At 36.1% G+C, this 27,120-nt stretch overlaps 3 protein-coding genes across 5 annotated transcripts; 1 reads left to right on the forward strand and 2 right to left on the reverse strand.

Moving 5' to 3' along the window:
• Positions 1-1,505: 1,505 nt before the first annotated feature.
• Positions 1,506-22,139, forward strand: LOC308682920 (receptor activity-modifying protein 1). Of its 2 annotated transcripts, XM_081352910.1 has the most exons (7): positions 1,506-1,745; positions 2,951-3,088; positions 18,439-18,474; positions 19,099-19,161; positions 19,240-19,269; positions 20,143-20,266; positions 21,310-22,139. In XM_081352910.1, the coding sequence occupies exons 2-7, from the start codon at positions 3,085-3,087 to the stop codon at positions 21,551-21,553; spliced, it is 501 nt and encodes a 166-aa protein (XP_081209036.1). In that variant the 5' UTR covers positions 1,506-1,745; positions 2,951-3,084; the 3' UTR covers positions 21,554-22,139. The 2 variants fall into 2 exon arrangements, with proteins under 2 accessions (XP_081209036.1, XP_081209035.1); XM_081352909.1 differs by lacking the exons at positions 1,506-1,745; positions 2,951-3,088 and adding an exon at positions 17,980-18,171.
• On the reverse strand, positions 2,513-17,835 carry ccr10 (chemokine (C-C motif) receptor 10). 2 transcript variants are annotated; one of them, XM_081352906.1, is made up of 2 exons: positions 8,078-8,160; positions 2,513-4,227 (listed from the first exon to the last, which is right to left on the reverse strand). In XM_081352906.1, exon 2 carries the CDS (start codon positions 4,223-4,225, stop codon positions 2,963-2,965), a length of 1,263 nt encoding a protein of 420 aa, XP_081209032.1. In that variant the 5' UTR covers positions 4,226-4,227; positions 8,078-8,160; the 3' UTR covers positions 2,513-2,962. The 2 variants fall into 2 exon arrangements, with proteins under 2 accessions (XP_081209032.1, XP_081209033.1); XM_081352907.1 differs by lacking the exon at positions 8,078-8,160 and adding an exon at positions 17,621-17,835 and having other exon boundaries at positions 2,515-4,227.
• Positions 22,132-26,339, reverse strand: LOC308682917 (UDP-glucuronosyltransferase 2A1-like). Its single transcript, XM_081352905.1, has 2 exons — positions 26,242-26,339; positions 22,132-24,389 (listed from the first exon to the last, which is right to left on the reverse strand). Exon 2 carries the CDS (start codon positions 24,381-24,383, stop codon positions 22,779-22,781), a length of 1,605 nt encoding a protein of 534 aa, XP_081209031.1. The 5' UTR covers positions 24,384-24,389; positions 26,242-26,339; the 3' UTR covers positions 22,132-22,778.
• Positions 26,340-27,120: the final 781 nt, after the last annotated feature.

The following is a 27,120-nucleotide window of genomic DNA, read 5'->3' on the forward strand; positions in this document are numbered from 1 at the left end:
CGTGATACACAGCTGAGTAGCTTTTTCGAGACTAATGTCAACTTCTCTTAAAAGTCTCTCTCTCATTGCTTCTGACGTGATTCCACAGACAACTCGATCTCTTATAAGAGATTCTTGCAACAGTCCAAACTCGCATGACTTCGCTTTTAGCTTTAGTTCTGTGATGTATTGGCTAATGGGCATGTCCCCTTGCACACACGTGAAAAACTTGTACCTCTCATAGGTTATATTCTTTTTCGGGTTACAGTAATCTTCGAATTTCTCCATTATTTTCGACAGATTATGTTTTTCATCATCATCTTCGAACGTGAAGGTATTGTATACTTCAACCGCTTCTTCACCGGCTATATGCAGAAATAGTGAGGACTTTACCTTGGCTGGTTTGCTAGCGCTTCCAGTCGCGTCTAGATACAGCTCAAATCTTTGCCGAAATCTTCTCCAGTTTTCCGACAAATTACCGTGCAGTAGATCAAGTCCTGCAGGTGGCTTTAGTCCTTCCATTTTCGTTACTCTTATTTCGCTATATTTTCTTTAGTACTTTACTTCTGACACCATGTTTTGTTGTGCTTTATGGAAGAGACCTTTTGTTGTGCTTTATGGAAGAGACCTGAGACCTCTGGTAGTTTTCAGCCATCACCTTTTTTATCTGAACTTGACCACGCCCCGTGACCCCAACATTACATTTAGCAGGGTGGCAATAGGTGACTCATTTACATATCATGACAGCCTCACAAACGACCTGCGTTTGGTTGATCTACGACGACGCCCTACTTCACTCCTCAATTTGGTAAACACATTGTAAATGTATTGTGGAAAAAAGATGGGAATAGTAGCTAAATAAAATTATATTGGATATATAAGAATGATGAAATGTTAAATGTTTTGTTAACAGTCGAGGTGTGCGTAACTAGGCAACCACGTTCAAGTTCACGTTGCATGACGTCATCGAAGTATGTCCCAGAACGTGCATACTTTTTTTGCTACACACTCAAAAGTATGTACTTTTTCATCACAAAAAAAGTACATACTTTTAGGTCGTAGTATAAGTAGGCGAATTGGGACTCAGCACCAGTTCTCGAATCACGCGCGCCCCACCGACGTCATCCTGCGTGAGTGTCGCCTCCCACTGACGTCAGCCTGCGCGAGCGCAACTACGCCATCTCGTGGCGTTATAAGATAATACCTGCTTTCAATTTCTTTTCCCTCTGCATTCATTTTCTCTCTCAAATACTTAACTGCATTCAAGCTTAAGCTTATGCTGATATTATTTGGAGTTAGACAATTCCCTTTAGCTATTACAAATAACTCTTCTCTTTTTCCATCATATATTGTCATATGTCCCAAATCAATTACAACTTTAACACATATCTGTAACACTTCAGAGTAACTTTCATTAATAAAATTAACTGGCATTACTTAATTAAATAACACTTAAAAGATTAGTTAAAGTTCATTCGAATAGTTAGAAGTATCATGTCGATAAACGCAATTCATCATGCTCATCAGCGCCCTCTGGCTGTGAGATTGTGTCCCTGCGCTGATTTTACCTGAGACTCCGTTATTATATCCGGATGATGTATAAATAAACTGCATAACAAATGCATTTCTTTGAAGAAAAAGACACGTAAGCTTGATAACAAAATGTGTAAGTAAAGCTATGTGAAGAACAAAATACTAAAAGTCAGTGAAATAAACATTTAGCAGCAGCAAGAAGGATCCGGCCGCACTGCATGTAAACAAGACAGGTAGGCCTACGTTAATGATGCAGTGATACACCTGAATATTTATAGTTCATAAATCCAAAATTGTGTAACAGATAACTTAGTTGCTGTTTTGAAGACTTTTAACTTACTGTGTGAATATTGCTTTTTCAACTTCCACCCTTTACAGTGATAAACAGCGTTTTACCTTCTGTTAATCTACTTTAGGTTTGTCAGATCAAAATATGCATGAGGAACAAACTGGAACAGGCAGTGCAACAAAGTTGGCTCGGCGTTTGATATTTGATTTGTTTGATATTCGGCCTCGAAAAAGTTGAAATTATCATTAACGGTTTATCATGATGGTAAAAAATGGGTTTATGTATGTAGAAGAGAACACGTTTTACTTTAGTGTCAGTTGTAAATTGCTGAGGTAAAATTGAGTTAAGTCACTGCTATCTTTTCAGCCTTAATAAACCTTAATAAATATAATTTATATTAGTTAATGCCAAAGTTTATCCAATATTTTATTTCTTCACTCAGATTTCACCTCAAGGAGGCGCTAACATGCTTATAAAATGCCTGCTGTAATGTTTTAGATATTCAAAATAAGCTATAGTAACAAGAATTAAGTGCTCAAAGAAATTTATTTTCATAGATTTCCATTTATTTCAACTCATCATTATGAAATAATTATAAAAAAGGTTAATTTATAGCTACTTATATTCTCTCTCTTGCTGTTTCTGTCAGTAGCAGAGGATACAGGTAAAGAGAAGATACAGAAATGAAATTGAAATTGCAGAGAATAACATGTACAACAAAAGGATTTATTTTAATGGTTAAAAAATGCGTGCACAATATATTTACAGCAATTCTTTTTTGGATTACATAATGTCCTCACTTGATAGATATGAATGAAAAAGCCTTTTTTACCCAAAAGAAATGCTCTACTGTGAATCCTTGAATCTGTCTGTGTTTGCTGACGTGTCTTTGGATGGTGAAGTTTCAGAGAGACAGTGCTGTTGTTGGAAAATGAAATGAAATGAAAAGAAAAATTGCTGAAATTTAGAAATTGTTGTTATTGAAACCTAACATTCTTAAAACTTAAAATAGAGAAAAATACATCAAAAAGCATACAGCATGAGACTCTATGAGATTTCAGATATATTTTTAGTTATATAAGATTTTTTTTGGTGCACATGCACATTGCATCTCATTATGGTTTTAAACTGAGAAATTATTTATTTCAGATTGTCTGATATCTAAATCAATTGATGACACCAGCTCATGACCGAAGTCCCTTTTCCAGATATAGTTGTGGGAAAAGTGAACATTTGGGCAGTGTTTGCGGCAGGTGTGTCCAGGGCAGGTGTGTTCTTCACAGATGGGTAAGTAGAAGAGACGGGTGAAAGTAAGGTTGCAGCCGGAGAGGACGGTGTTACAGAGCTTCCGTTTTCATGATGAGGTGTTACATGGGACACACACGCGCACACACACCCGGCATCCGTCAACAGCCTGATAATGTCGTTTCGGAATCGGACGCCAACCAGCGCATACAGCAAAGGGTTCAGGCAGCACCTCACGTAGGCCAGATTGCGCGTCACGTTTTCCTGCAGGTGGAACCTGGTCCACTCGTCGCAGAGTTTCGGTGTGGGTGTGAATACTTTAAACAGCAGCACCACGGTGTACGGTAGCTGGAAAACCAGGAAAAGAACCACCAGCAGTGCCATCAAACGCAGGGTCCTCTGTCTACGCCAGCAATTCCCACCGGCACGGATCAGCACGCGTCCGATCGCACCGTAACACACCACCATCGCCACACAAGGGATGCAAAATCCTGCAATCTTCGCTATCTGGGCCCACAGCTTCCATTTACTCACTTCGTCGCCCCAAACTTTCATATCGCACAAGTTTGAACCCATGTTAATGTCTATGGAGCTGAAGCGCAGGTCTGGCAGGCTCAGGAAGACTGAGGTTACTGTGACGCCTAACGCAGACAGTGTGCTGTAAAACAGCGTGCCAGAACTCTTCTTACGCACGGCCCTGGTGCGAACCACCACTAAATAGCGATCAACGCTAATACACGCTAACAACAGCAGACCGCTGTAGGTGTTGATGGCGTACATGCCACGGTTTAGCTTGCACATGGCCTCTCCGAACTCCCAGCTGCCGATCAGCGTCTCTCCCGTCTGTAACGGAAGAGTCAGCAGGAGCAGCATGTCGGACAGAGCCAGGAAGAAGAGGAAGACGTCGGTCATGCAGCGTAGACGTAGACGGCGGTACAGCGCGAAGGTTGCAATGACCAGCCCGTTTCCAATTACACCTAAGATGAAGACGATGATGAAGATGGTGGTCTGGACAGCAGTGATGGTCAGCTCCTGCTCACTGCTGGCTTCACAAAGCTCTGCAACGTCAGTGGAGTTGTCATCGGTCAAGCCAACGTCAGTGTAGTTGTCAAACCCATAGTCGATAGTTAGGCCTGCATATAACATGAAATCTTCTGTAGTTGAATCAGAGCTCGCCATACCTGTAAAAACATGGGAGAGAAGCGGAAACCGCTCATCAGGTGTGCTTATTGTGTGGAAGGTGAACCATATAAAACCTATTTACATGAATTTCTAACGCCTTTGAATGATCAACGTAACGTTTTCTAAAATAAACACTTTGTGCATTGTGTGCTCTCATTGGTAGTTCACATTTTAGGAAGTATAAGGCATTTTAGTGTCATTTTTTTTTTTTTTTTTTATTAAATGAAAATAATTACAAACATACAAGGCATTAAACAGTTAAGCATATTCTCATATACTACAGTAAAGATTGAGCAAAATCAGCAATAACAATACAATATAAAGCATACCTGAGATTATAAATAAAGCTACAAAACAAAAGCAGTAAAAAAAAAAAAAAAAAAAAAAACAAATGAACAAAACTTACCGGGGCCATTTCAAATTAATTTAAATGTTTCAAGTAAAGAAAACAATTTAAGGGCTTTCTTTTCCTCCACAAGTTTAAGAGACTTACTTAAAAGATTCAGCTCATTCTTCCAATGAGTCAAAGTAGGTTTGTGCATTTTAGTGTCATTTCAAATATGTCTACATTTTTGCTTGTTTATACAGTAAAAGTAACTTTTATATTGTTGGTAATATTTCAAGATGAACATTTAATGGACAAAACAATTTAGATTTAGCCTACTTGATTATCCATTATTCCATGATCTGTGATAATAAAATATTTTATTTGTGAAAAGTCATGTTAAAATGTGAGTATCAAATATGATCCATCAGGCTTTTAAGGAATGTGTATTTGTATGTCTTAGTCATCATTTTATTACATTGTTTATTACACTTGATTGTGAGCTCATTATTCTTACTAAATGGGCCATTAAAGCCTATGTTACTCAAACACACACACATATATATATACATACACACACACACAATATATATATATTAGATTTAAAAAAACCATCTGACTTTCATTTCATATGTGAAGACAGGAATTAAGGTTGTTTTGTTGCATGCTTTCCACTAGAGGCGCTCTTTAAAGGTCATGTTTCTAAACTGTCGTGAATAATCTCTGAGCAAATCAGAGATGCTAAAATTACCATGTAATCAATAGTGTTACACAAGTTACACATTTGTCGATTTTTTTTCTTTTTAAGCAAACCAGTTCGGGTTAGTTAGACATCAATCATCTTGAGATCTTCACAGTCTCACATGTGTGGCATTAAAAGAGCAGAAATCTGAGCGGTTTCCTTGTGTAGTGATTGATTTAATTACGGGATCCCTGCTTGGCTGCTTCTGTAAAAATGTCATAACTTTAGCACTGGCTATCCAGCAGATTTTGTAGCAAATTTTTATGTAAAATGTAATGTAAAAAGGAGTTTTGTAGGTAAAAAAAAATGCTGGAAAATAAATGACCAAAGAATGCTGGAAAATAAATAACCAAAGAATGCTGGAAAATAAATAGCATAGGCTTCTATTCTAAACACATCTTCACGTCTCAGCACAGCTTTTTATTACGGTTTTTAAATTGAACCAATAATAAATGTATGCGTTGTTTTAGTAAATGGCATAAACTAAAAAGTGTTTTGGGATGCACAGGGGGTTTCATTGACTGGTTTCCAGTTTTATTTACACTGGCTGACTCTATCACGATTCACGAGTTCACTCTTTGCATATATATATATATATATAATATATATATGTGTGTGTGTGTGTGTTGTTCTGATTGTTTACACGTAGGCTACATTTAAACAAATAAAATAAAATATATTTTTGAACATCTAATAGAGTCTTATATATTTGTATAAGATTCATTAGGGTATTTTTTTAAAGACAAAAAAGAAGACAAAAAATACTTTTTCTTTAGAACTGCATAACCATGCTAGAAAAACAAGATCGTAAAGTCGTGCGGCTGACAATAACAACCGTAGGGCTATAGTTACCCGCGCGCACTGGAGACAGATGTTTCAGGGATTAAATGTCACCTTTAGTTTCAGGTGTGTTTTTGTGGTGAATGGGAGCACGCAATATCTGTGTTAGAAATCTTTAAATAACGTCTAAAGTGAAATTGTACTCATTCCACTACTCATCGCGTGTCACAGTCAGACAGACGTTGGCGTGAATCATGCCACCCCGCTCGTGCTTTCAGTCAGCATCGCGTGCCAACGCGCTTTAAAACCCCATCACGGGGAACGGAGTCTTTATTTGAGCAGAAGTGAAGATAAAAGAGCAGAATGAAGTGAGATATGTTTCTGTGGAGAGACAGGCTGCTGTGTGTGAGGCTCTCTGCTTGTGAGGATGATGAAGAATCTTAGGACTGCATCAGATGTTAAAGCCTATGGCTATTCAGCCTCAGAAACAACCGTAAGCAATCAAACATTTACCCAATCAAAACTATTATGAATATAATACATGAAAGGTGTTTTCATAAACAGTGCTTTAAATAAAATGCATCACTTTTTTTACTCTTGAGTTTACTTTTGAAGGTGTGGATATTGATTAACCGATATAGTGGCAAAGTTATGATGCTTTGAATTTGTTTGAATGATTCGTAAGTTCAGTTTAACATGTTTAATATGAACATGGTGCCCTCTAAGCACATTCTAAAAATAGATGAATTATATTTATATTAATACAGTCATGTAGGCCTATAAATGTATTAAATGTCTCAGAGGAGCAATGCAATGTAATTACACTATGTTTTTGTTTAGAAGCTATGGCAGTTTTTTTTTTCTTTTCTTTTTTGCATTTATTTATTTTGCATTTATATTTATACTAAATGTTTGGGCTACTGTTTTTAACAACATAACACATACAGTAGGTTTATAGAGAACCTACAGTTTGTTGTTGTTGTTGTTGTTGTTGTTGTTGTTGCTTTACCGTGGTAGTGAAGAGTCATGCATGGTTACCATGATCTACAAATGTATGGTACTACTATAGAAGAACAATGGTCAATTTTAATGAGAAAATAAAAAACAGAAGCAAGGGCTGCAAGCAACACTTCTTAACTCCTAAAATTGTGTGGCAGTTAAATAATGTGATTTTAAGAGAGCATCATAAATGTACATATTTAAATATATATTTTTAATAATTTACTATTTTTATTAAACGCTTGCAAGTCTGAACCAGAATATCAAGATATTTTATTATTTCGCATATGATGGTGAAAAGTCAACATTTTATCAGTTGCAGCAATAAAAAGAACGGGACAGAAAAAGTATGTTTTAATATATAAAAACATGCACATTCATCTCTGAATACAAAATGTTTTTTGTAATAGTTTTTGTCATAATTAATGAACAGTGTATACATTTTTATTTATCATAAAATATTTTATCGTTCTATTTTGTGCTCTGTAATTAAAGTATTAACCCTTTAATGAGCAAACCTGGTAAAAATACAGTAACAAAAAATATTTCTTTGCAATGATTGTTAATTTAATTATTATTAGGTGCAGCATTTTTTTTTATTTAAGTCAATAATTATAAAAACAGTATATCAATCTTTCTGCATCGATACAATTTATATATATATACATAGCCTATATATAAATACATATATACACATGCATACATAATGCGTTAGTATACTAAACCATAGGTTCTGTCAAAAAAATCATAGACATGAATATGATTGTTAATAGAAATAAAACTATTAACAACCAATATTATTAAAATATATTTATTTGAAATGGAAATAGTACATGTCTGCAAAACATTTTTTGATTTCAGCATAAATCACAGATAATAATGCAGAATCAGTGTGAAGAAATATCTATCTATTTATCTATCTATCATAATGCTTAGTGTGCGTGGACATCTGTTAACCTGGCAAGTTTCAAATTCAATATAGGACAAACCTGCTTTGACTCACCTCTGAGTGCAGATCTTCAGGACCTCTTGTGTTATGAGTCTCTATGTAATTCAGACCTCAGTGGTTTGTGTCTGAAGTTCTCTGCTGTTTGGTGGGCAAGTGTCACTCTGAGAGAAGGATGGTGCTCTGCCTATTTGGGCTTTCACTTCTTTGTTTTGCTGACTTTGCATTGCCCCACATTTCACACCAAAACATCCAACGCACAAAGAAGGCAATAAACTTCTCAGAAGGAGGCGTGTTTAAGTAAGGTTGTTGATTTCTTAGAACACCCTAAGATTGATGCAAAAACCAAAATATCTGTAAAACTTAAATAAGCACAGTGGTGATATCCACATTAATATATGCACCATTTTGTGTCATTTCATGCCATCGCTGTGCATGTTGCACGTTGCATTGCTGTACTATATGTCGACTTCCGTTCAGGACGTTTTATAAAAATGTTCTTTTCAGCAATCTGAACTTACTGCATCAAATAATCTGTAATAAGCAGAAAAATGTAAGACTGGAGAAACTGGAAGAGAGGGCTACTTTCTGAAAAACAAAGGAAATTAACATTTGACCTCTCTTGCTATATTTTACCATCCCCTTTCGAGGAACGATCACACTTGAGTTGATCACGTCCCAATGTACACATCATTCCCTTCACCCATCCCTATCTATATTCACCCAAAAATCTATATGGTTTAATATGAACAATTATCACACAGTATTATACATGTTTGGTATTTGAAATGTCTCAGTGCGACTGGTAATGTCTCATTCCCACAGAAGTAAACCAAAAAGGTAATAAGATGTGAGAGTTTAGAGATATCTTGTTAACTGCTAGTAAGTCTGGGACGGTGATTAACGCAAGTTCCCACCGTGAACTCATGTTTACATTTGAAAAGAGGTTTCTGCCTTGGTCTGAGTATTTAGGGAGATGCTGAAGAAGGTTCAGCTCGATTTGTAACTCAAATCATCCCGTGATGCGGAGTGTATTTTATATATGTATTTTATAATGTCAGGTTTCGCATCTTCTCTCTTTATTCCAGAGCATTTGATGTTTTGTATTTATTATCTTTGAACTGATTATGAAATTGGCATGATACATTTACCTGACATAATGAATTGTTACATTTGATTTTTTTCCGACTGACTCTGAAATTGTTTTCACAAGTAAACGGATTTGAATGTTACCACAAGTTTATATCAGTTAACACGTCAGATTAGTGACGACTAATATTTGGCACTAATTCAAGTGTACGTGGTTCGCAAAGACAAGAAGGGAATTTCCGTTTAGTACAGCAAAAATGCTGCATGTCACCTCTGTTTTAATTTAATGTTACTTTAGATAAGTGTGCGTGGAAAACCACGGCATGGCCAATCCAAAAGATGAGCAATGTTGGTTGACTTATACCTGTAGTAGTGGCCATACCTCTACTGAAGTAAATGTTACTTTAATTTCTAGTGTATGCAATCACGGGGGCTATACCAAAGTATCTTTGATTGTGTAAGCGTGAATGCGACCGATCTCAGGTATATAGCCAAGTACCTCTGTTTAGTGACCAAAACTGACGAGCTTGTGATCGTGAGACCCGCTTTAAACAGAAGGCGTGAGGACCTCTGAGCGACATAGCTTACTAATATGAACGGGTAAAATATAAGTAAAGAGTTAAAAGGAATAATCAAACATTTAATGATGCTCAGATTAATACCTTTTTCATTTATGGAGTCAGATGTAATTATTATTTTTTTAATATATAGTTATATTTTTGCGATATATATATATATATATATATATATATATATATATATATATATATATATATATATATATATATATATGTGTGTGTGTGTGTGTGTGTATGCAGAAAATAATGTTAAATATACATATAGGCCTATAAATTATTTATTTAACACACACAGACACATGGGCCTATATATATATATATATATATATATATATATATATATATATATATATATATATATATATATATATATATATATATATATACAGTGAGGAAAATAAGTATTTGAACACCTGAGAAAATCAATGTTAATATTTGGTACAGTAGCCTTTGTTTGCAATTACAGAGGTCAAACGTTTCCTGTAGTTTTTCACCAGGTTTGCACACACTGCAGGAGGGATTTTGGCCCACTCCTCCACACAGATCTTCTCTAGATCAGTCAGGTTTCTGGGCTGTCGCTGAGAAACACGGAGTTTGAGCACCCTCTAAAGATTCTCTATTGGGTTTAGGTCTGGAGACTGGCTAGGCCACGCCAGAACCTTGATATGCTTCTTACAGAGCCACTCCTTGGTTATCCTGGCTGTGTGCTTCGGGTCATTGTCATGTTGGAAGACCCAGCCTCGACCCATCTTCAATGCTCTAACTGAGGGAAGGAGGTTGTTCCTTCCGTGCCATGCATGATTTCAAACCATGACGTCTTAGTGTATTACCAACAGTAACCTTGGAAACGGTGGTCCCAGCTCTTTTCAGGTCATTGACCAGCTCCTCCCGTGTAGTTCTGGGCTGATTTCTCACCTTTCTTAGGATCATTGAGACCCCACGAGGTGAGATCTTGCATGGAGCCCCAGTCCGAGGGAGACTGGCAGTCATGTTTAGCTTCTTCCATTTTCTAATGATTGCTCCAACAGTGGACCTTTTTTCACCAAGCTGCTTGGCAATTTCCCAGTAGCCCTTTCCAGCCTTGTGGAGGTGTACAATTTTGTCTCTAGTGTCTTTGGACAGCTCTTTGGTCTTGGCCATGTTAGTAGTTGGATTCTTACTGATTGTATGGGGTGGACAGGTGTCTTTATGCAGCTAACGACCTCAAACAGGTGCATCTAATTTAGGATAATAAATGGAGTGGAGGTGGACATTTTAAAGGCAGACTAACAGGTCTTTGAGGGTCAGAATTCTAGCTGATAGACAGGTGTTCAAATACTTATTTGCAGCTGTATCATACAAATAAGGTCTAAACATCGCAATTTGTAACTTTCCGGGATGATATCTATGGGTTAATTGTGTTATTTATTTTTTTCTTTTTTTGAACAACTTATTGTTCATTTTGTTGAATCTTTTACTGTATTTATGTGTTGGTTGTGCCAATGGCTGCTGTGGAACAAATTGCCCCTTGGGGATAATAAAGAAACATAACATATAATAAAGAAACATAACATAACAAATAAATAGTTAAAAAATCAAATATTGGGATTTCTGGATTATTTTTTTTTTTTAGATTATGTCTCTCACAGTGGACATGCACGTACGATGACAATTTCAGACCCCTCCATGATTTCCAAGTGGGAGAACTTGCAAAATAGCAGGGTGTTCAAATACTTATTTTCCTCACTGTATGTGTGTGTGTGTTTGTATGCAGAAAATAATGTTAAATATACATATAGGCCTATAAATTATTTAATTAACTACACACACACAGACACATGGGCCTATATATATATATAATATATATATATATATATATATATATATAGGCCCATGTGTCTGTGTGTGTGTAATTAAATAAATAATTTATGTATATTTAACATTATTTTCCATTTTAAATATAATTCACTGACATTTGCCAGCAGATGTTTGGTAGCAGTTCATTGTGAGTGACATGTATTTGACATCTGACATTATGACATCTGGCATGGGAGATGTTTGTTTAACTGGTCTGGGTCTTTTGGGTTGGTCTTGAGTTCAGCAGAATGTCATACTGGTTTCCCAAAGCGCAGAGACCATGTAGGGTATACTGTGGTTACATTGTAGGTTTTAATCAGTGGAATCTGAGGTCAGCTCTACAAGGGTGTATGAGCGCAGCAACAAAACACCACAACCTTTTAAACTTGTAAATGAGAAGCATTATCTTTGCAGAACAAAGTAGGTAAAGCATTCTATTCAGAAACATAATCCATAGAGAAAATTCTAATACATTTAATTTCAGTTCAACTTTCGAGTCCAGCTATTTACTTTTGTGGTAAGTATATATAATAAGCTTAATGTTCATTCAATTGTGGGGACTTCAACCTGAATGCACACAGACTCATTGGGACCCGTGTCCCCATGGGTACACAAGCTTATAAATCATACAAAATTAGTTTTTTTGGAAATGTAAAAATGCAGAAAGTTTTCTGTGATGGGTTGGTTTAGGGGTTGGGTTAGTGTAAGGAGATAGAATATACCGTTTGTACTGTATAAAAACCATTACGTCTATGGAGAGTCCCCACAAAGATATGTGTGCCTGTTTGTGTGTGTGTGTGTGTGTGTGTGTGTTTCTATCCCAGTGGGGACTTCAACCTGAATGCACGCAGACTCGTTGGGACCCGTGTCCCCATGGGTACACAAGCTTATAAATCATACAAAATGAGTTTTTTTGGAAATGTAAAAATGCAGAAAGTTTTCTGTGATGGGTAGGTTTAGGGGTTGGGTTAGTGTAAGGAGATAGAATATACCGTTTGTACTGTATAAAAACCATTACGTCTATGGAGAGTCCCCACAAAGATATGTGCGCCTGTTTGTGTGTGTGTGTGTGTGTGTGTGTGTGTGTGTGTGTGTGTGTGTGTGTGTGTGTGTGTGTGTGTGTTTCTATCCCAGTGGGGACTTCAAACTGAATGCACGCAGACTCGTTGGGACCCGTGTCCCCATGGGTACACAAGCTTATAAATCATACAAAATGAGTTTTTTTGGAAATGTAAAAATGCAGAAAGTTTTCTGTGATGGGTAGGTTTAGGGGTTGGGTTAGTGTAAGGAGATAGAATATACCGTTTGTAAAGTATAAAAACCATTATGTCTATGGAGAGTCCCCACAAAGATAGTGAACCAGATGTGTGTGAAAAAGTGAAATTCACATGACTCTCAGATGGCACATCTTCTCTCTCCACCCTTTCTCTCTTTCCCACCCGTTTCTCTGTTTTGTTTTCAGTAGTTTGTGGTTGGCTTGGTCGTTGATGGGTACAATGTTTACTTGAAGCATACCATGCACAGTTCATTAGAAACACACACACACATACACACACACATTACATTTGACCTTGTTTTTTGTTGTGGCAGGTATTGGATTTAATTTAGGCTGCAAACTGCTGGCATGAGGTTTTCAATGTAAATGACTGCTCCGAGAAGTTTAATTTGTACATTATGCTATCATCAAACTTCATGAAAAGCCTTCATGTGAGGAGTGCTGTTGAAGATAGCAGTAACCAGAAAGGCTGCTAACTAGGTTTTAGAGTCAGTGTTTCGATAACAAAAAAATATACTTCTAACATCACACAAAAGATGCCTGAAAACTAAACTTTTAATCATTTATAAAGAACTCGTACACTTTTGAATTAGGCTTTTTTATTGCAAAATCCTTTTTTTATATATTTGTTGCATTCTGCATTTCTTGCTTTAGGCCTATGTGATTTTAAACTAAGTTGTGTGTGATTGCAATCAAGTCATTAGCAGTATGTGTGAAATTAAATGAAACTCTCTGGGCTTATGAGCTATTTTGTGCAGCCGCTTCAATGCTGTCTCGGCACGAGGTGCGTTATCGAGTGGCACAGGAAGTATGCTCACTTGGTGCAACTGGACAAGTTTTTGTTTTGTTTTTTAAAGCAGTGACAGTGCTTGCTGAATGTAAATCTGTACTCAGATCAAGTAAATTCTGTTGGAGAAACTTGTTTTACTTGCTATTCTGAAGGGACCTTTAGGAACTTTTATATTATGGAGCTTTTTATTTTATGATTTTTATATTATGGGGCTTTTATACTATGTGTAATGCAAACCAACAAGCACAGCAGCAGATTGGATAAATGCATTTTTTTTTTTTTGTCCAAACACATGATTTTGTGGTACTGCCCAATTTACCCTCTTCCCAGAAATACATAGTTTTATTGAATGTCCCGTGAGGGTTTGTGTCATCAATCTATAAGATTACAACCACAACTCTGCACAAGAATGTGTAACTGTGTAAGACAATTGTTTTTAATACAACTCAATACAACATAAAGCTATTATCTAAATAGATAATTGTTGCAATGATTTTAATTCATTTGAATGCATGGCAACTTGACATTTTAAGTTCACTCAATACATTAAAGTAGATTAATTCAACTCATTAATAGATTAATTCAACTCAGTAGATCAGTGCAAACATTTTCTTTCATTTTTGTTAGGTTTAGACATCTTACCGGTCACCAGATAAGCAAAATACGCGAATAAGCAAAATTGGCCACAACTGTGTAAAATGCGGCAACATTTGGCTGGTGGCGGTTGTTAATTTCACACCCTAGAATGTTTTCAGATCAGCACTTTCTTATGCTGTGTTTTTCATTTTAAGTTTTTTCTTTTATTGTTATCTTGTTTTTGGCCATGGACAGAGCATTTCCTCACAGATACGGGCTGCTGGATGCATTTAGACATGCACACATGGGACTGTTTGCGCAGAGTCCTGGATGCCATTCAGACAACTGTGCCCATAAAAAGGATATTGATCAGTATAGGGCAGCTTTTTGTGTAATATGTGACAGGATGTGACAGATGTTTAGTAGTGGCAACACTGCCACACCAGCTATGGCCCATTTCCTGTGAGTTACTGCAGAAATGAGTCCTGTTGCATTTGACACTTTAACTGGAGTGTTATTTAATGTCAAAAATCACAGTTTACAGCAATGACAGAGGCAGGAGTCTGCACAGTTATCCATCTAAACAACTGAGAAACAGATCTAAATAAACTGATGTCCAAAAGTCTGACACCACTAGTGAAAATGCTTCTGTTTTATATTTTATTTAGTAAAACACTTTCCTCATATAATATTATCAGTTTAACAGTAAATTAGTAAAAAGCAACTGTGGGGTTATGCAAGGCTCCCTGTTAGGACCGTTTTTGTTTTCAATTTATAGGTTAGCTCTTGGATCCGTGGTCCGGAAATATAATATAATTTTCACTGCTAAGATGGTCTTCCAAGCTTAGATTTCCTCCAAGCATGCTTAGCAGATATAAAAACTCGATGGCTTGACATTTTCTGCAATTAAATACTGATTCATCTTAAAAAGTTGTGATAATCGGTCAGATGGAGCATCAGGTGTTCCCCAATATTCAGCAGGCAGTGAAAAAATTGGGTGTTTATTTTGACACCAATCTGACTTTTGAATATCTCGTTAAGAAGTTGGTTCAGTCGTGTTCTTATCATTTAAGACATATTTCCAAGGCGAGGCATCATCATTTAATCATCATTAAATCTACACATTTTATCACTGCTTCAATAGTACAAAATGCCACTGTCACGAACTAGGTCTTTTAATAATATTACTCCAGTTTTAGCTTCATTGCATTGCTTCCCAATTCATTTTAGGGTTGATTTTAAGATATTATTATTGACTTGTATAGTATATACTTGTAAAGCACTACATGGTTTGGAGCCAAAGTATTTAGCGGAACTTTTAAAACTTTATTAAAGTTAGATGTCTGTGACAGAGCTTTTGCAGTGAAGGCTCTAAAGTTATGAAATAGCCTGTCAAGGGATACAAAAACTTATTTTTTTAAATAAGTTAAAAAACCTATGTGTATAGACTATTATTACTTTGTGAATTATTTTTGTGTGTTTTGGATCTTTTTTTATGTTGTGTTTATTTTATTATGTCTCCCTGATTGTTTATTTTGTGAAGCTCGTTTTTGTATAACACTTTATACTATTCAGCTTTAAAAGTGCTCAATAAATAAAGTGTATTATTTATATTATTCTTATTAAAATGTACATGAATTTGAGAATTTCTTTAGTATTTGTTTGTTTATATATATTTTTAAATAAATACATTTATTACAGTTTATTTCTAGGTTTAAATACAAAAGAAAATCTAAAAACTTTTAGTGTAATTTCATACTTTTAAACCTCACCATACTTGTTTTTGAAGTAATGACAGTTTTTAGACTGTGAAAACTATACGATCAGCCACGCAAGTCTATTGAAAATATTAATTTAAAGTTTTCTCATCATTAGAGTGGGCTTGTTTTATTTATTTGGATTAATATGAACAAAAATTATAAATTAAATCTCTTCTTATGATTTGTTGTGAATATAAGACCTTTTAGATAAAGTATGTATATGTATGTAAAGGAGATAAAGTATCTCCCGTGTGTTCAGAATAACGATTCTCCGCAAAAAACATGCATGTTTAAATATAGACTCCTAGGTTTGGAGATCCCCTGACGGCACATCTTGAGCGGATGCAAAAAAAACACAAAAAAAATAATGTGTTGCAGATGAAAATGAAATTCTGTGTTGAATGTTCTTGCGTCTTCTTGAATTTATAGTTTATTGCATTACATCATGTATGAAATTAGCTGTCCATTTGTTTACTGCTTAAAGCATAAAAGCTGTAACTGGTCAGCAAAAAGGTTCATATTTTTGCAATGATCATGCAATTGAAGAACGTCCCAAGAAATTTCTTAATCCTGCTGTTTGTGCCTGTGACATAATTCACTTAACAAACAGAGGTTTATGGGAAGTGTGTTCATTACCATGATGATAATGTTGGATTACTCTGACTCTCTAAATGTTCCTGTCACTGTAATGATGATTGCATTATGATGGAAAGCTTTATTTATCTCAGAATACTGTGTGAATATATGTACGGGAATTTGGTTAGACTAGTAAAAAAAACAATTACTGTTCATTACATAGCTTATTTTTTATTTCCGTCAGCAAGAGAATGAAACTAAATTAGCGGTGGCTACAGCATAACTGCCAGCACTATTAATGCACTGTACAATTTAAAGAAACTAGGGAAAGGTGTCAGTCTGAAAGGAAATATAAAACTGCAGAACTCTAAAGTTTGAGTCACACTTCCAAACCACAAGAGCCTGCTTACACTGAAATTGTGGTAAAATTAAATTCTAGTGCAATAAATTATTCACGAATCAAAAGAAGTGGTCTTCAAGAGATGTTTATTTCTTTTATAATACAAGCTGTCTTTCACAGACAAAAGATATCATTTACTAATGCTATAAAATAGGGAAAGTAAATAATAAAAGTTGATTTATAGTCATTTGTCTTAACATAACGGAAACAAAATGTGTCTCTGAAACCCCGGTACAAAACTTATAACATGTTAGCCAACATGGGGGCGATTCTAGGTCGGAAACAGAGTGCATTTACCACACTGACACATACACGCTAGCCAATCTAACGATAATCAACAATCATATAGAATACATGTAACCGCACTCTTAGAAGAAAGGGTTCGAACCTTAAAGGGTTCAGTCAGGCACTTCATATATGGTGGTTCCCATCATGGGGATCAATTCATAGATTTTGTTTTAATTTTTAATTTTGATACAAATTTCATCAGTTAAGCAGATTGTAAATATATTTGTATCACCAAAAAAAAAACCAAGCTTTTAAACAATCAAAATCTTTCTCCTTATTTAGACCCTTTTTACCATAAAGGGTTCTTTAAATCTGAGTCTAGAACCCTTGGGTTCTATTTTTTTAACCCTTTTTTCTAAGAGAAAAACCAAATGGCCAAGTTTTGCATTGAATGCTAATGAAACATATCTGATACTAAAACATATACTTACATCGTGAAAGTTATGTTGAAAGCCATTTGAAATTAGCGGTAGGAATCATGTAATCCTATAATTAAGTTATATAATTCCCACTGTCCACTGAGAAAACTCTTATCAGGGTAGGAAGGCAATTGCTCTGGCTCCACTATATGCACACACAAACACTCCTGTTGCTCCAGGAATGGAGCTCCTAAGAAATGTCTCATCCCAAACTATCCATGAACTCCGAGAGGATTGTAATGGGTGGGGTATTTCCTTTAGCCACTCACACACACACACACACACACACACACACGCACGCACGCACGCACGCACGCACGCACGCACGCACACACACACACACACACACACACACACACACACACACACACACACACACACAGTCTCCCTGTGTTCCTCCCCTTTTTGTTTCTCCTGTTAAATGCTCCAGCCACAGGAAAGTCACGTCCATTGATTCACTTAACAGCTCACTCACTCTGTAGTTGCCATTCTTTATTTGTCTTGCACTATGTTTTATCTCTCTGGACTACTTTTGCTGTTGCTGGATTCGTCTATGACCTGTGGTAGGAGATCTTCAGTCTAAGATCTGAGATAACCCATGAGTTTACCTCAGAATGAACATCTGACAGTGATGCAATCACTTTTGGACATTCAAGATGTTCTCCAGGAGACATGAAACCACATTACAAGCCTTTCTTTGAACCATTGATTTTTGAGCTACCAAACTACCAACCTGATTGCATAAGAACAGATTTATCATAATTTGTTGTGTTAACGAATGTCTATAGCAACATGGATGATCATTAAAATGCTGATTTCTATATTCTCAGGTCAAACGACACAAGGTAACGGAACAGCTTCTGGAGGTAAGGGACCAACTACATTTCTCAGTTATTTCTCCTATAAACAGAGACCTTTGCTTAGATCTCCTGCTTCTCACTTACTCTTCTCAAAAATCTCACGTCTCAATGTTTCAAATGTGTAATCACATGTGAGATATCTCAGTATGAACTCAAACATTTCTTTGATATGTTCATTATATATCTCTATACTCTTAGTGCATGTGAATATCTCATTTGTTTTGTTTAAATCATTTTAGGATGAGACAAAGATTATAATTTAATAAAGTCTGATGAGCTATGAAAGTGAACATCTGAGCAATAATATATTTCTTATTTCTTTCTGATTATTATTTGGATGAAAGAAAATTGACATAATCCATGAGAAGTAAATTGCACTCAACAGTGTGGCTCTTGGTGCACTAAAATAATCTAAAATTAAAGTTTCTGTCAAAAAGATTTTAATTCACAAAGCTGGATTTGTAATTGAATACAGTTAAAGTGGAAAAGCTATTAAAATTGAACGCTAAAGTATTTTTTTTGTTACATTTTTTATATAGCTCTTAAACACTTTAATCCATTATTCAGCCTATATTGAAATGCATCAATTATAGAAATAGAAAATGATCCTTAATGTTCTTTTTTCTCCAGATAAGAGTCACAGAGTCCAAACTGAAAATACACAGAAAGAACTAAATGTATCTTTAAGCAATGGTACGTAATGTCAGCATTATTTACACCTCCATCATCTCATCGCAAGCACATTCATAATCACATTTTTCACTCTTTCAGAGACATACAACGGCACGTACGAGGACAACGGTAAGAGAGTTTTGTGACACTTTAGGGAGTATGTGAGCTATTAGACTTTAAAGATCGCTTGTGTCACTATTAAATGAATCTCCTGTGGCTCAGAGGATTTTCATAATCAAGACTTTCTCTACACTGTAAAAAAAAAAATGGCAGCTGTGGTTACCAGAAATTTCCTGTAAAAAATACGGTAGCAACATATTTACAGTATATTTATATTTACAGTAATAAACCATATTTCATTATCTGACATAATGTTAATTTACCGACTTGTTGAAGTATTAATATCTGTTTTGTACCATTGTATTACACTGACAACCACCAATCACAGTAGTAATGAGAGTCACATGATCAATCAAAGCTCGTCACAAGCAGTTCCTCCACAAGAAAGTTAATACTAATAGATGTAGAAGCTACACACAGTGTCATTCACACAAACACTAAATACCACCATGGTAACACACATGAAATTTGAAAAATACAATAAACATTAATTTAACAACATTAAATGTAACATAAAACCCTAATGTACATAACTGATTAGAAAAAAACTAAGAAAACTGTGACGAAACGTAGTTATTTTAACAAAAATACATAAAATGTGAAGTGTCACGAAGAGAATTGTGGGAATGTCAATGTCAAAAAACGTTTGTTTTTACTGTAAATGATACAATGACTTGTTCGTTTTCACTTCCAAAAACTGTAAATTTAATGGTATTTTAATGTAAACTAACATTAAATGTACCGTTAGATCTATCACAGTTATTTACCGTATATAGTAAGGAAACATTCTGTTAACCAATTTTTCAGTTTTTCAAGAAACAGTTTTTCACTGTAGCATTTTTATAGTCTTTTACTGTTAAAATCACGATCATTTTTTTACAGTGTACAGTCACTGTTATGAGGAGCTGTTGAAGAATTATACCGAGGAACTGTGCTGTGTGACTTTCAATAACAACATGAGTGTACTAGGAAAAGAGAACTGGTGTAGTATGGAGATGGTGATAAGGTAAGCCAGAGCTTATTCACCTGTGACTTAACCTAAAATGACAAACTACACCATATTTCTATATAAACTGATATTTCAAAACAAAAGGAGCTAATATTGCTTTGATAATGCTTTGTTGATTTATTAAGCAAGGATTTGATCTGTTTACCATCATGCTTTTGTAATTTTCATATGCATTTTTGATGTTGCTTTAAAAACCATCACATTTAATCTTTTTATTCGGCCTCGTTGTGCATTGCTTTTGATTGCTGTGCAACACATTCTAAAATCAACCTTTCTATACAGTGCTTATCTTCTGCACAAGCGCTACTGAGAAATGTGAAATGCATAGCTACATGGCAAATACACAAAGAAAGGAAATGGTCAGAGAAACAATTGAAGGATGTGTGGGGAAGAGCTGAGCTAATCTTGAAACCTGATTGCTAACTATGAGACTGGGAGACCTTCTGATCCATTAAACAATGAGAGACATTTCCGTTTTCTACGTAAACATAGATAAGAGTGTGTTTTTGTTGTGACAGAGTGATTTGAGTTATTTGTGCCACTTATGGACAAATGCTCTTTGTAGTGCAAAAACGGTAGTGCAGACTTTGTGTAGTGCAGTCAGTAAAAGGCTTTTATACTCACCAAAACTGCATGCATTTAATCAAAAATACAGAAAAACAGTAATATTGTGAGATAGTATTTCAATTTAAGATCAAAGCTGAATTTTCAGCATCATTACTCCAGTCTTCAGTGTCACATGATCCTTCAGAAATCATTCTAACATGCTGATTTGCTGCTGATCTAAATGTCTTATTATCAATATTGAAAATAGTTGTGCTGCTTCATATTTATGGGGCACCCGTGATACAGTTTTTCAGGATTCTTTGATGAAAAGAAAGTTCAAAAGAACAGCAATTATTTGAAATATGTCACGTTTGATCAATCCAATGCACCCCCCCCCCCCATTCATTTTTGATGGATATTTGTGTGTGTGTGTTTGTTTTTGTACAGAAACTCTGTCACACAACTCACTTTGTATCTTTTTCTCCTACTTCCAGAAGCTACAACGAGTTAACTGCGTGTATGGAGTTTGTATCCGCTGCTTTAAAATGCTACTACCCTAATCGTGTGGTGGAGCAGCTGTTCGTCAGGATACATCAGCAGTACTTCAGCTTTTGTAGCAATGAAGAGGATTTATCTGACGCACCGGCTGGAGTCGTGCTCGTAACCACGCTGCTGCCCATCCTCCTCATACCCCTCATAGTGTACATTGTGGTCTGGAAGAGTAGTTTAAGGGACTGACTTTAGCAATTATCCCCCAGCTTAAATGAGTTAAAGTGATATTTCACTCAAAATTAAAAATGCTGTCATCACTTGCTCACCCTTATGTCATTCCAAAACCTGTATTCATTTCATTCTTCTAAAGAAGATATTTTGAAGTTGATGTCTGAACCCTAATATTCTTCAAATTATTTTCTTTTGTGTTTTGTAGTAGATAAAAATAATACAAGATTGGAAAGAATTGAGGGTGAATGATGACCCAGTTTTCAGTTTTTAGTTGAACTGTCCCTTTAAAGTCAACTCACAAATGTATAAATTCATGTGCTTCATGGTGTAATTACTGTAAATAAAAGAGATGCAGTGGGTGTGTGATTTTGCTACACACTTTTGACTAATAGTCTGATTTATGATCATGATATAAATATATTGTGACTCTGAACTATTAATTCTGAAAAACAGAATGCCCTGCTAGACTTTATTCAGGTGTTGTATATTAGTTTACAGCTATTAATACAGTTTGAAAATGTATAGCAACTTGGTCACAACTGTAAACCTAAAAAACCATTAAACAAAATTCTGGGGACACTTTCCTCATTATGAAGCTTGTATTTAATGCATTATAAGAGTATTACATTACAATGCATGCATAGGCATAATATGTAATTATTCTCATGAATATATATACAGTTTATATATACAAACATAATAAAATTATATAAATATATCTTATTATATAACAACAAATAGTATAGTAAAAAATCTTATGTCTTTTTCACATAAAGATGAGTTTACCTTAAGTTTAATGTCTCATTTCCACTTCATAATATCTATGGCTGTTTAAAGAGAGATCTAGCCTTTTTTACGTTTACTAAAAGCAAACAAGCAGCACCTCTAAATAAGTATGAGCACATTATAAAGCCTTTAACAAGAAAACTGTATTTGTCGCTTTACTTTAAGCAGTAAAAAACACGTATTAAATGTAGTAAGATACTGTGCAGATCTAAAGCAATGCAAAGATATAGGATTTATAATCCATTATAAATTAAATGGATATAACATGGTGTTCATCGTGTGTTACACATGATTATAACCACAAATTGTATAAATAGCTTTTATACTTATTCATGAGAGTATGCATGAAAGTATACACAAGCATTATAATGTCTTAGGAATACCCTCACAATACATTATAAATACAGACTTAATAGAAAGTGTTATTATTGTTCATCAAATATTCAATAATGCTTCACTCAAGTTTTGATTTCTTTCTCCTGCACAGACACACACACAGATAGCGTATTGTAAGAATCACAGCTCCCCCTACTGTCAGCACCACTGCTAGCAAAAATGCCATTACGTCTAAAGAGTGATATGAGTACCAGGGCATCTTATAAGACTCAGTGCGTAAATGTGCTGCTCCCTTGTGCCGCATTACATACTCTATCCAATAGAGGGCGCTGTCCTGAGGTTGTGTAGGCTGGTCTTTGTGTAACCTAGACAGACGCTGCATGTTTTCCCTGTATGACGGCTGATGTAAAACTTCCTGCACTGCCGCCATAAAGCTCCGGCTGTCCAGTTTGGTAGCGTCGAGTACTTTAGCGGCCCCTCGTACCTGGAGACGCAACATATTCTCGAATTGGTCAAAAAGCAAGGGAATCCCAACCACTGGAACACCATGGTAGATAGACTCATAAATGCCATTCGTTCCACCGTGAGCAACAAATGCACGTGTTTTCGGGTGACCTAGCAAGTCGTTCTGAGGAAACCAATTCACCAGAAGAGTGTTGTTGCCCAGATTATGAGGACGTTCTCCTAAGTGCCTCCATATGACTCGCTGGGGAAGCTGAGCAAATCCGGCAGCGATTTTAGATGTGATTTCACTAGGAAGAGCTTTCACGAGCGTACCTAGTGACATTACAACCACCCCGTGTTCACCTGAACCTTTCACAAACTCCTCCAGGTCTGGCGGTAATGGCTTGGAGGGTTTGCACTGGAAGCCTCCGATGTAGACGACGTTGGGCATGGTTGGACGCGGGAACTCGAAGACGAAATCCGACCTCATGAGCCAAATATCCGCACCTTGCAGCAAGTGGTAGAAATCAGTTTCGGGTCCAAAGTAGTGTGCGACTAGTTTGTCATACTCTGGTCTGACAATGAACTGGTCGATGTACATGTTCAGCACATAATGGAAGAGATTCTTGACTCTTTCCCCAAAAGACATGTGGTTCGATAGTTGGCTCCCTGCTGCAGGGACGTATGAAACCGGAGAAGGTGCGACAACAAAGTGCCCTTCTCCACTCGTGATCCATCTCACATTGTACACCATGGGTAATCCGAGTTTATGAGCCACCAGCACACCCGTAGGCAGACCCGGGTCGGTAAGGACCACGTCGTAACGTCCCTCATACAGCTGTTTCATCAGCACAGGGTTTTCAAAAATCTCCACAACCATCTGACTTGCCTGCCGATGCATGTCGTAGAGATTCGTCAGCATCTGCCTATAGAACTGCACGAATGCAAGTGGGGATCCTCCTTGTTCCTGTATCTTGAGCATTTCACTCAGGAACGAGATGAAGAAATCTGGCTGCTCGATGTTAATGGGCTCCGGGAGGGTCACGGTTATGGCCGTGTAGTGCGGGGAATCCTCTTTGACGTACCAGCTGCTGGCGGTTCGCACCACGGTGACCTCGTGACCGCTGGAGTGAAGGACGCCAATCAGTATGTTCATGTTGACCCAGTGGCTTCCGTCTACTGGGAAAACAAGGATCTTTCCAGCCAGAGCGGAGGGAAGATCGGTGGCGAAGAGTATAGATAGAGCCAGAAGACAGTGTGAAGCTTTGAGGACCTTCATCGCTCCCTAGTGCACATAAAAACACTAATGTTTACAAGACAGATTTAAATGGTTAGTTCACTCAAATATGAAAATTCTGTCATTAATTACCCACCCTCATGTCGTTCCAAACCTGCAAGACTTTTGTTCATCATTAAGATCTTTTTGATGAAATCTAAGAGCTTTCTGTCAGACTGAATTTGGGCTTTTGTTCACATATAAACATTGATTAGCGAACATAAACAGAAGCTCAACCGAACCTGCTTGACGTGCGTGAACAAACCTCTTGCCGAAGCTCAAACGTGATGCGTAACACGAGAATGAACCTCATTGGTTCTTGCTGAAGCTCAAACATGATGCGTAACACGAGAATGAACCTCATTGGTTCTTGCTGAAGCTCAAACGTGATGCGTAACATGAGAATGAACCTCATTGGTTCTTACAGAAGCTTAAACGTGATGTGTAACACGAGAATGAACCTCATTGGTTCTTGCTGAAGCTCAAACGTGATGCGTAACATGAGAATGAACCTCATTGGTTCTTACAGAAGCTTAAACGTGCTGCGTAACACGAGAATGAACCTCATTGGTTCTTGCTGAAGCTCAAACATGATGCGTAACACGAGAATGAACCTCATTGGTTCTTGCTGAAGCTCAAACGTGCTGCGTAACATGAGAATGAACCTCATTGGTTCTTGCTGAAGCTCAAACATGATGCACAACTCGAGAATGAACCTCATTGGTTCTCGCACGTCAAGTGAACATGTTTGAGCTTCTGTTTACCACAACTGCTGTGTACGTTGATGAACGTTTATGTAAATTCAATCTGTTCACCATATAAAGTGATCAAGTGTCTTCAGAAAATTTGGACTAAACCGTTCAATTCATATGGATTAGTTTTACGATCTCTTTATGAGCTTTTTGAAGGGTCAAAGTGGTAGTTGCATAGCTGTCAATGGAGGGACAGAAAGCTCTCAGATTTCATTAAAAAGATCTTTTTATGTTCCGAAGATGAACAAATGTCCTACAGGTTTGGAACGACATGAGTGTGAGTAATAAATGACAGAATTTTCATTTTTGGGTGAACTTGCCCTTTAATATGACACAATGAAACTGTAATTTCATCAACAAAAACTGTTCTTTGGTAACACTTTATAACAAGGTTTCATTTGTTTGCATTAGTTAACTACACTAGTTAACATGAACTAACAGTAAAAAAATACTTGTAAAGCATTTATTAATAACAATGTTGTATCTGTTAATATTATTTAATGGACCCAAGCTAACATAAACTCTTTTTTTTAAATGAACATTAACAAAGATTAAGAAATATTGTAACAAATGTACTGCATTGCTTTTAGTTCATGCATTAACTGACACCAGGGCCTTATTTTAAAGTGCACTCAACAAAGATTACTGGAGTAGCCTATGTTTTACAAATGATTTCAGTCTTTATACTTAAAAATATCAATGTGTTTCCTGTTTATTTGTAATTATGAAATTTCCAATCTGCGTGAAAAAATCCTACAGCAAAGCTTTTTTTTTTTCAGTGTGTAACTCATTCCTCTACCCTGGAAAATACTTCACGCTTGAGTGCTTGAATAGACACACAAAATGTTTCTAAAACCCTGAACAGGCCGTGTGATTCAAAGCAGATGTGACTTGTTAAGCACTGAGGTTTTGCAGAAAGATTGAATGTTGTATAAACTGGTATTCCTTCATGTGAAACATGCAAAAGAAAAAAAGGCTTTTAGTGGGCAATGTAAAAGTTCTTTCAACATTTTAAGACTATTGTACTGCAACACAAACTGTACAATCAGATAGTAATATGATAAAGTTGCAGTTTACTGTTGCATTGAAACTTAATAAAGCTCTTTTACCTTCTTCTGTTGCCTCTTCTCTTCTTTGTGGTGAAAGGAAGGTTTGTTCAGTCTGGTTCCAAGTCCAGATCGAGCTTTAGTGTTGCATCACAGTGGAGGTAATCCCAGGAAAGTAGGCGTTGTTAACGCAGCAGTGTGTTTGAGTTTGTGTGAGAAGCACGTGCTTCTGTTTCACAAAAACCTCCTCCAGGACCCAAAGCAGAGAAAATGTATTCGAAGAGTTTTCAACATATACGACAAAACAAATGCCATCACCACTAGTATACATGCCAAGAGAGAAGCAAAAAAGCACAAACAAAAAACAGTACATAATAATTTAATGAATGTTTGTCCTTTGATTTCTTGTCATTGGTGTTATCAATGCTTGAAAATACAAGAAGTTGTGGAAAAGAACTTTCAAGGTCAAAGTTCAGAGTAAGAGGCTCTTTTTACCACCATGTTGAAAAAGCTATTAATTTACCTTTAAATGTGTTTAAAGTTATTATTTTAGCTTAACTTAAGTGGGTTACTTATTACTTTAAAAATGGCCTTTGTCATGGGTGTTGTCATCACGCTTTCTTCATTTGTGAAAAAAATTCTCCATTATGATTAATAATATAAGGACATGATGTTAGTACATGATTAGCTGTTATAACCATATGGGAGCAAATGGGTTTTAAATAATAAAAAAAATCACTAAAAAAAAATAAATGTGACATTTTATAGTCCAAATGGTGTTTTATCAACAGTTTTTAAAGTAGCCAATTCATAATCTTCTAGCCTAACTGTTGTTAATAAATGGTTAACGACAAATAGGAGTATGATAGCTTTCTAATAAAGCCTGTTTAATGTTAATGTTAAAATTAATAGATTACTTTTTTAAAATATTTTTTTTTTCCC

This window comes from Scardinius erythrophthalmus (genome assembly GCF_964197995.2).
Source record: "Scardinius erythrophthalmus genome assembly, chromosome: 22".
Lineage (NCBI taxonomy): Eukaryota > Metazoa > Chordata > Actinopteri > Cypriniformes > Leuciscidae > Scardinius > Scardinius erythrophthalmus.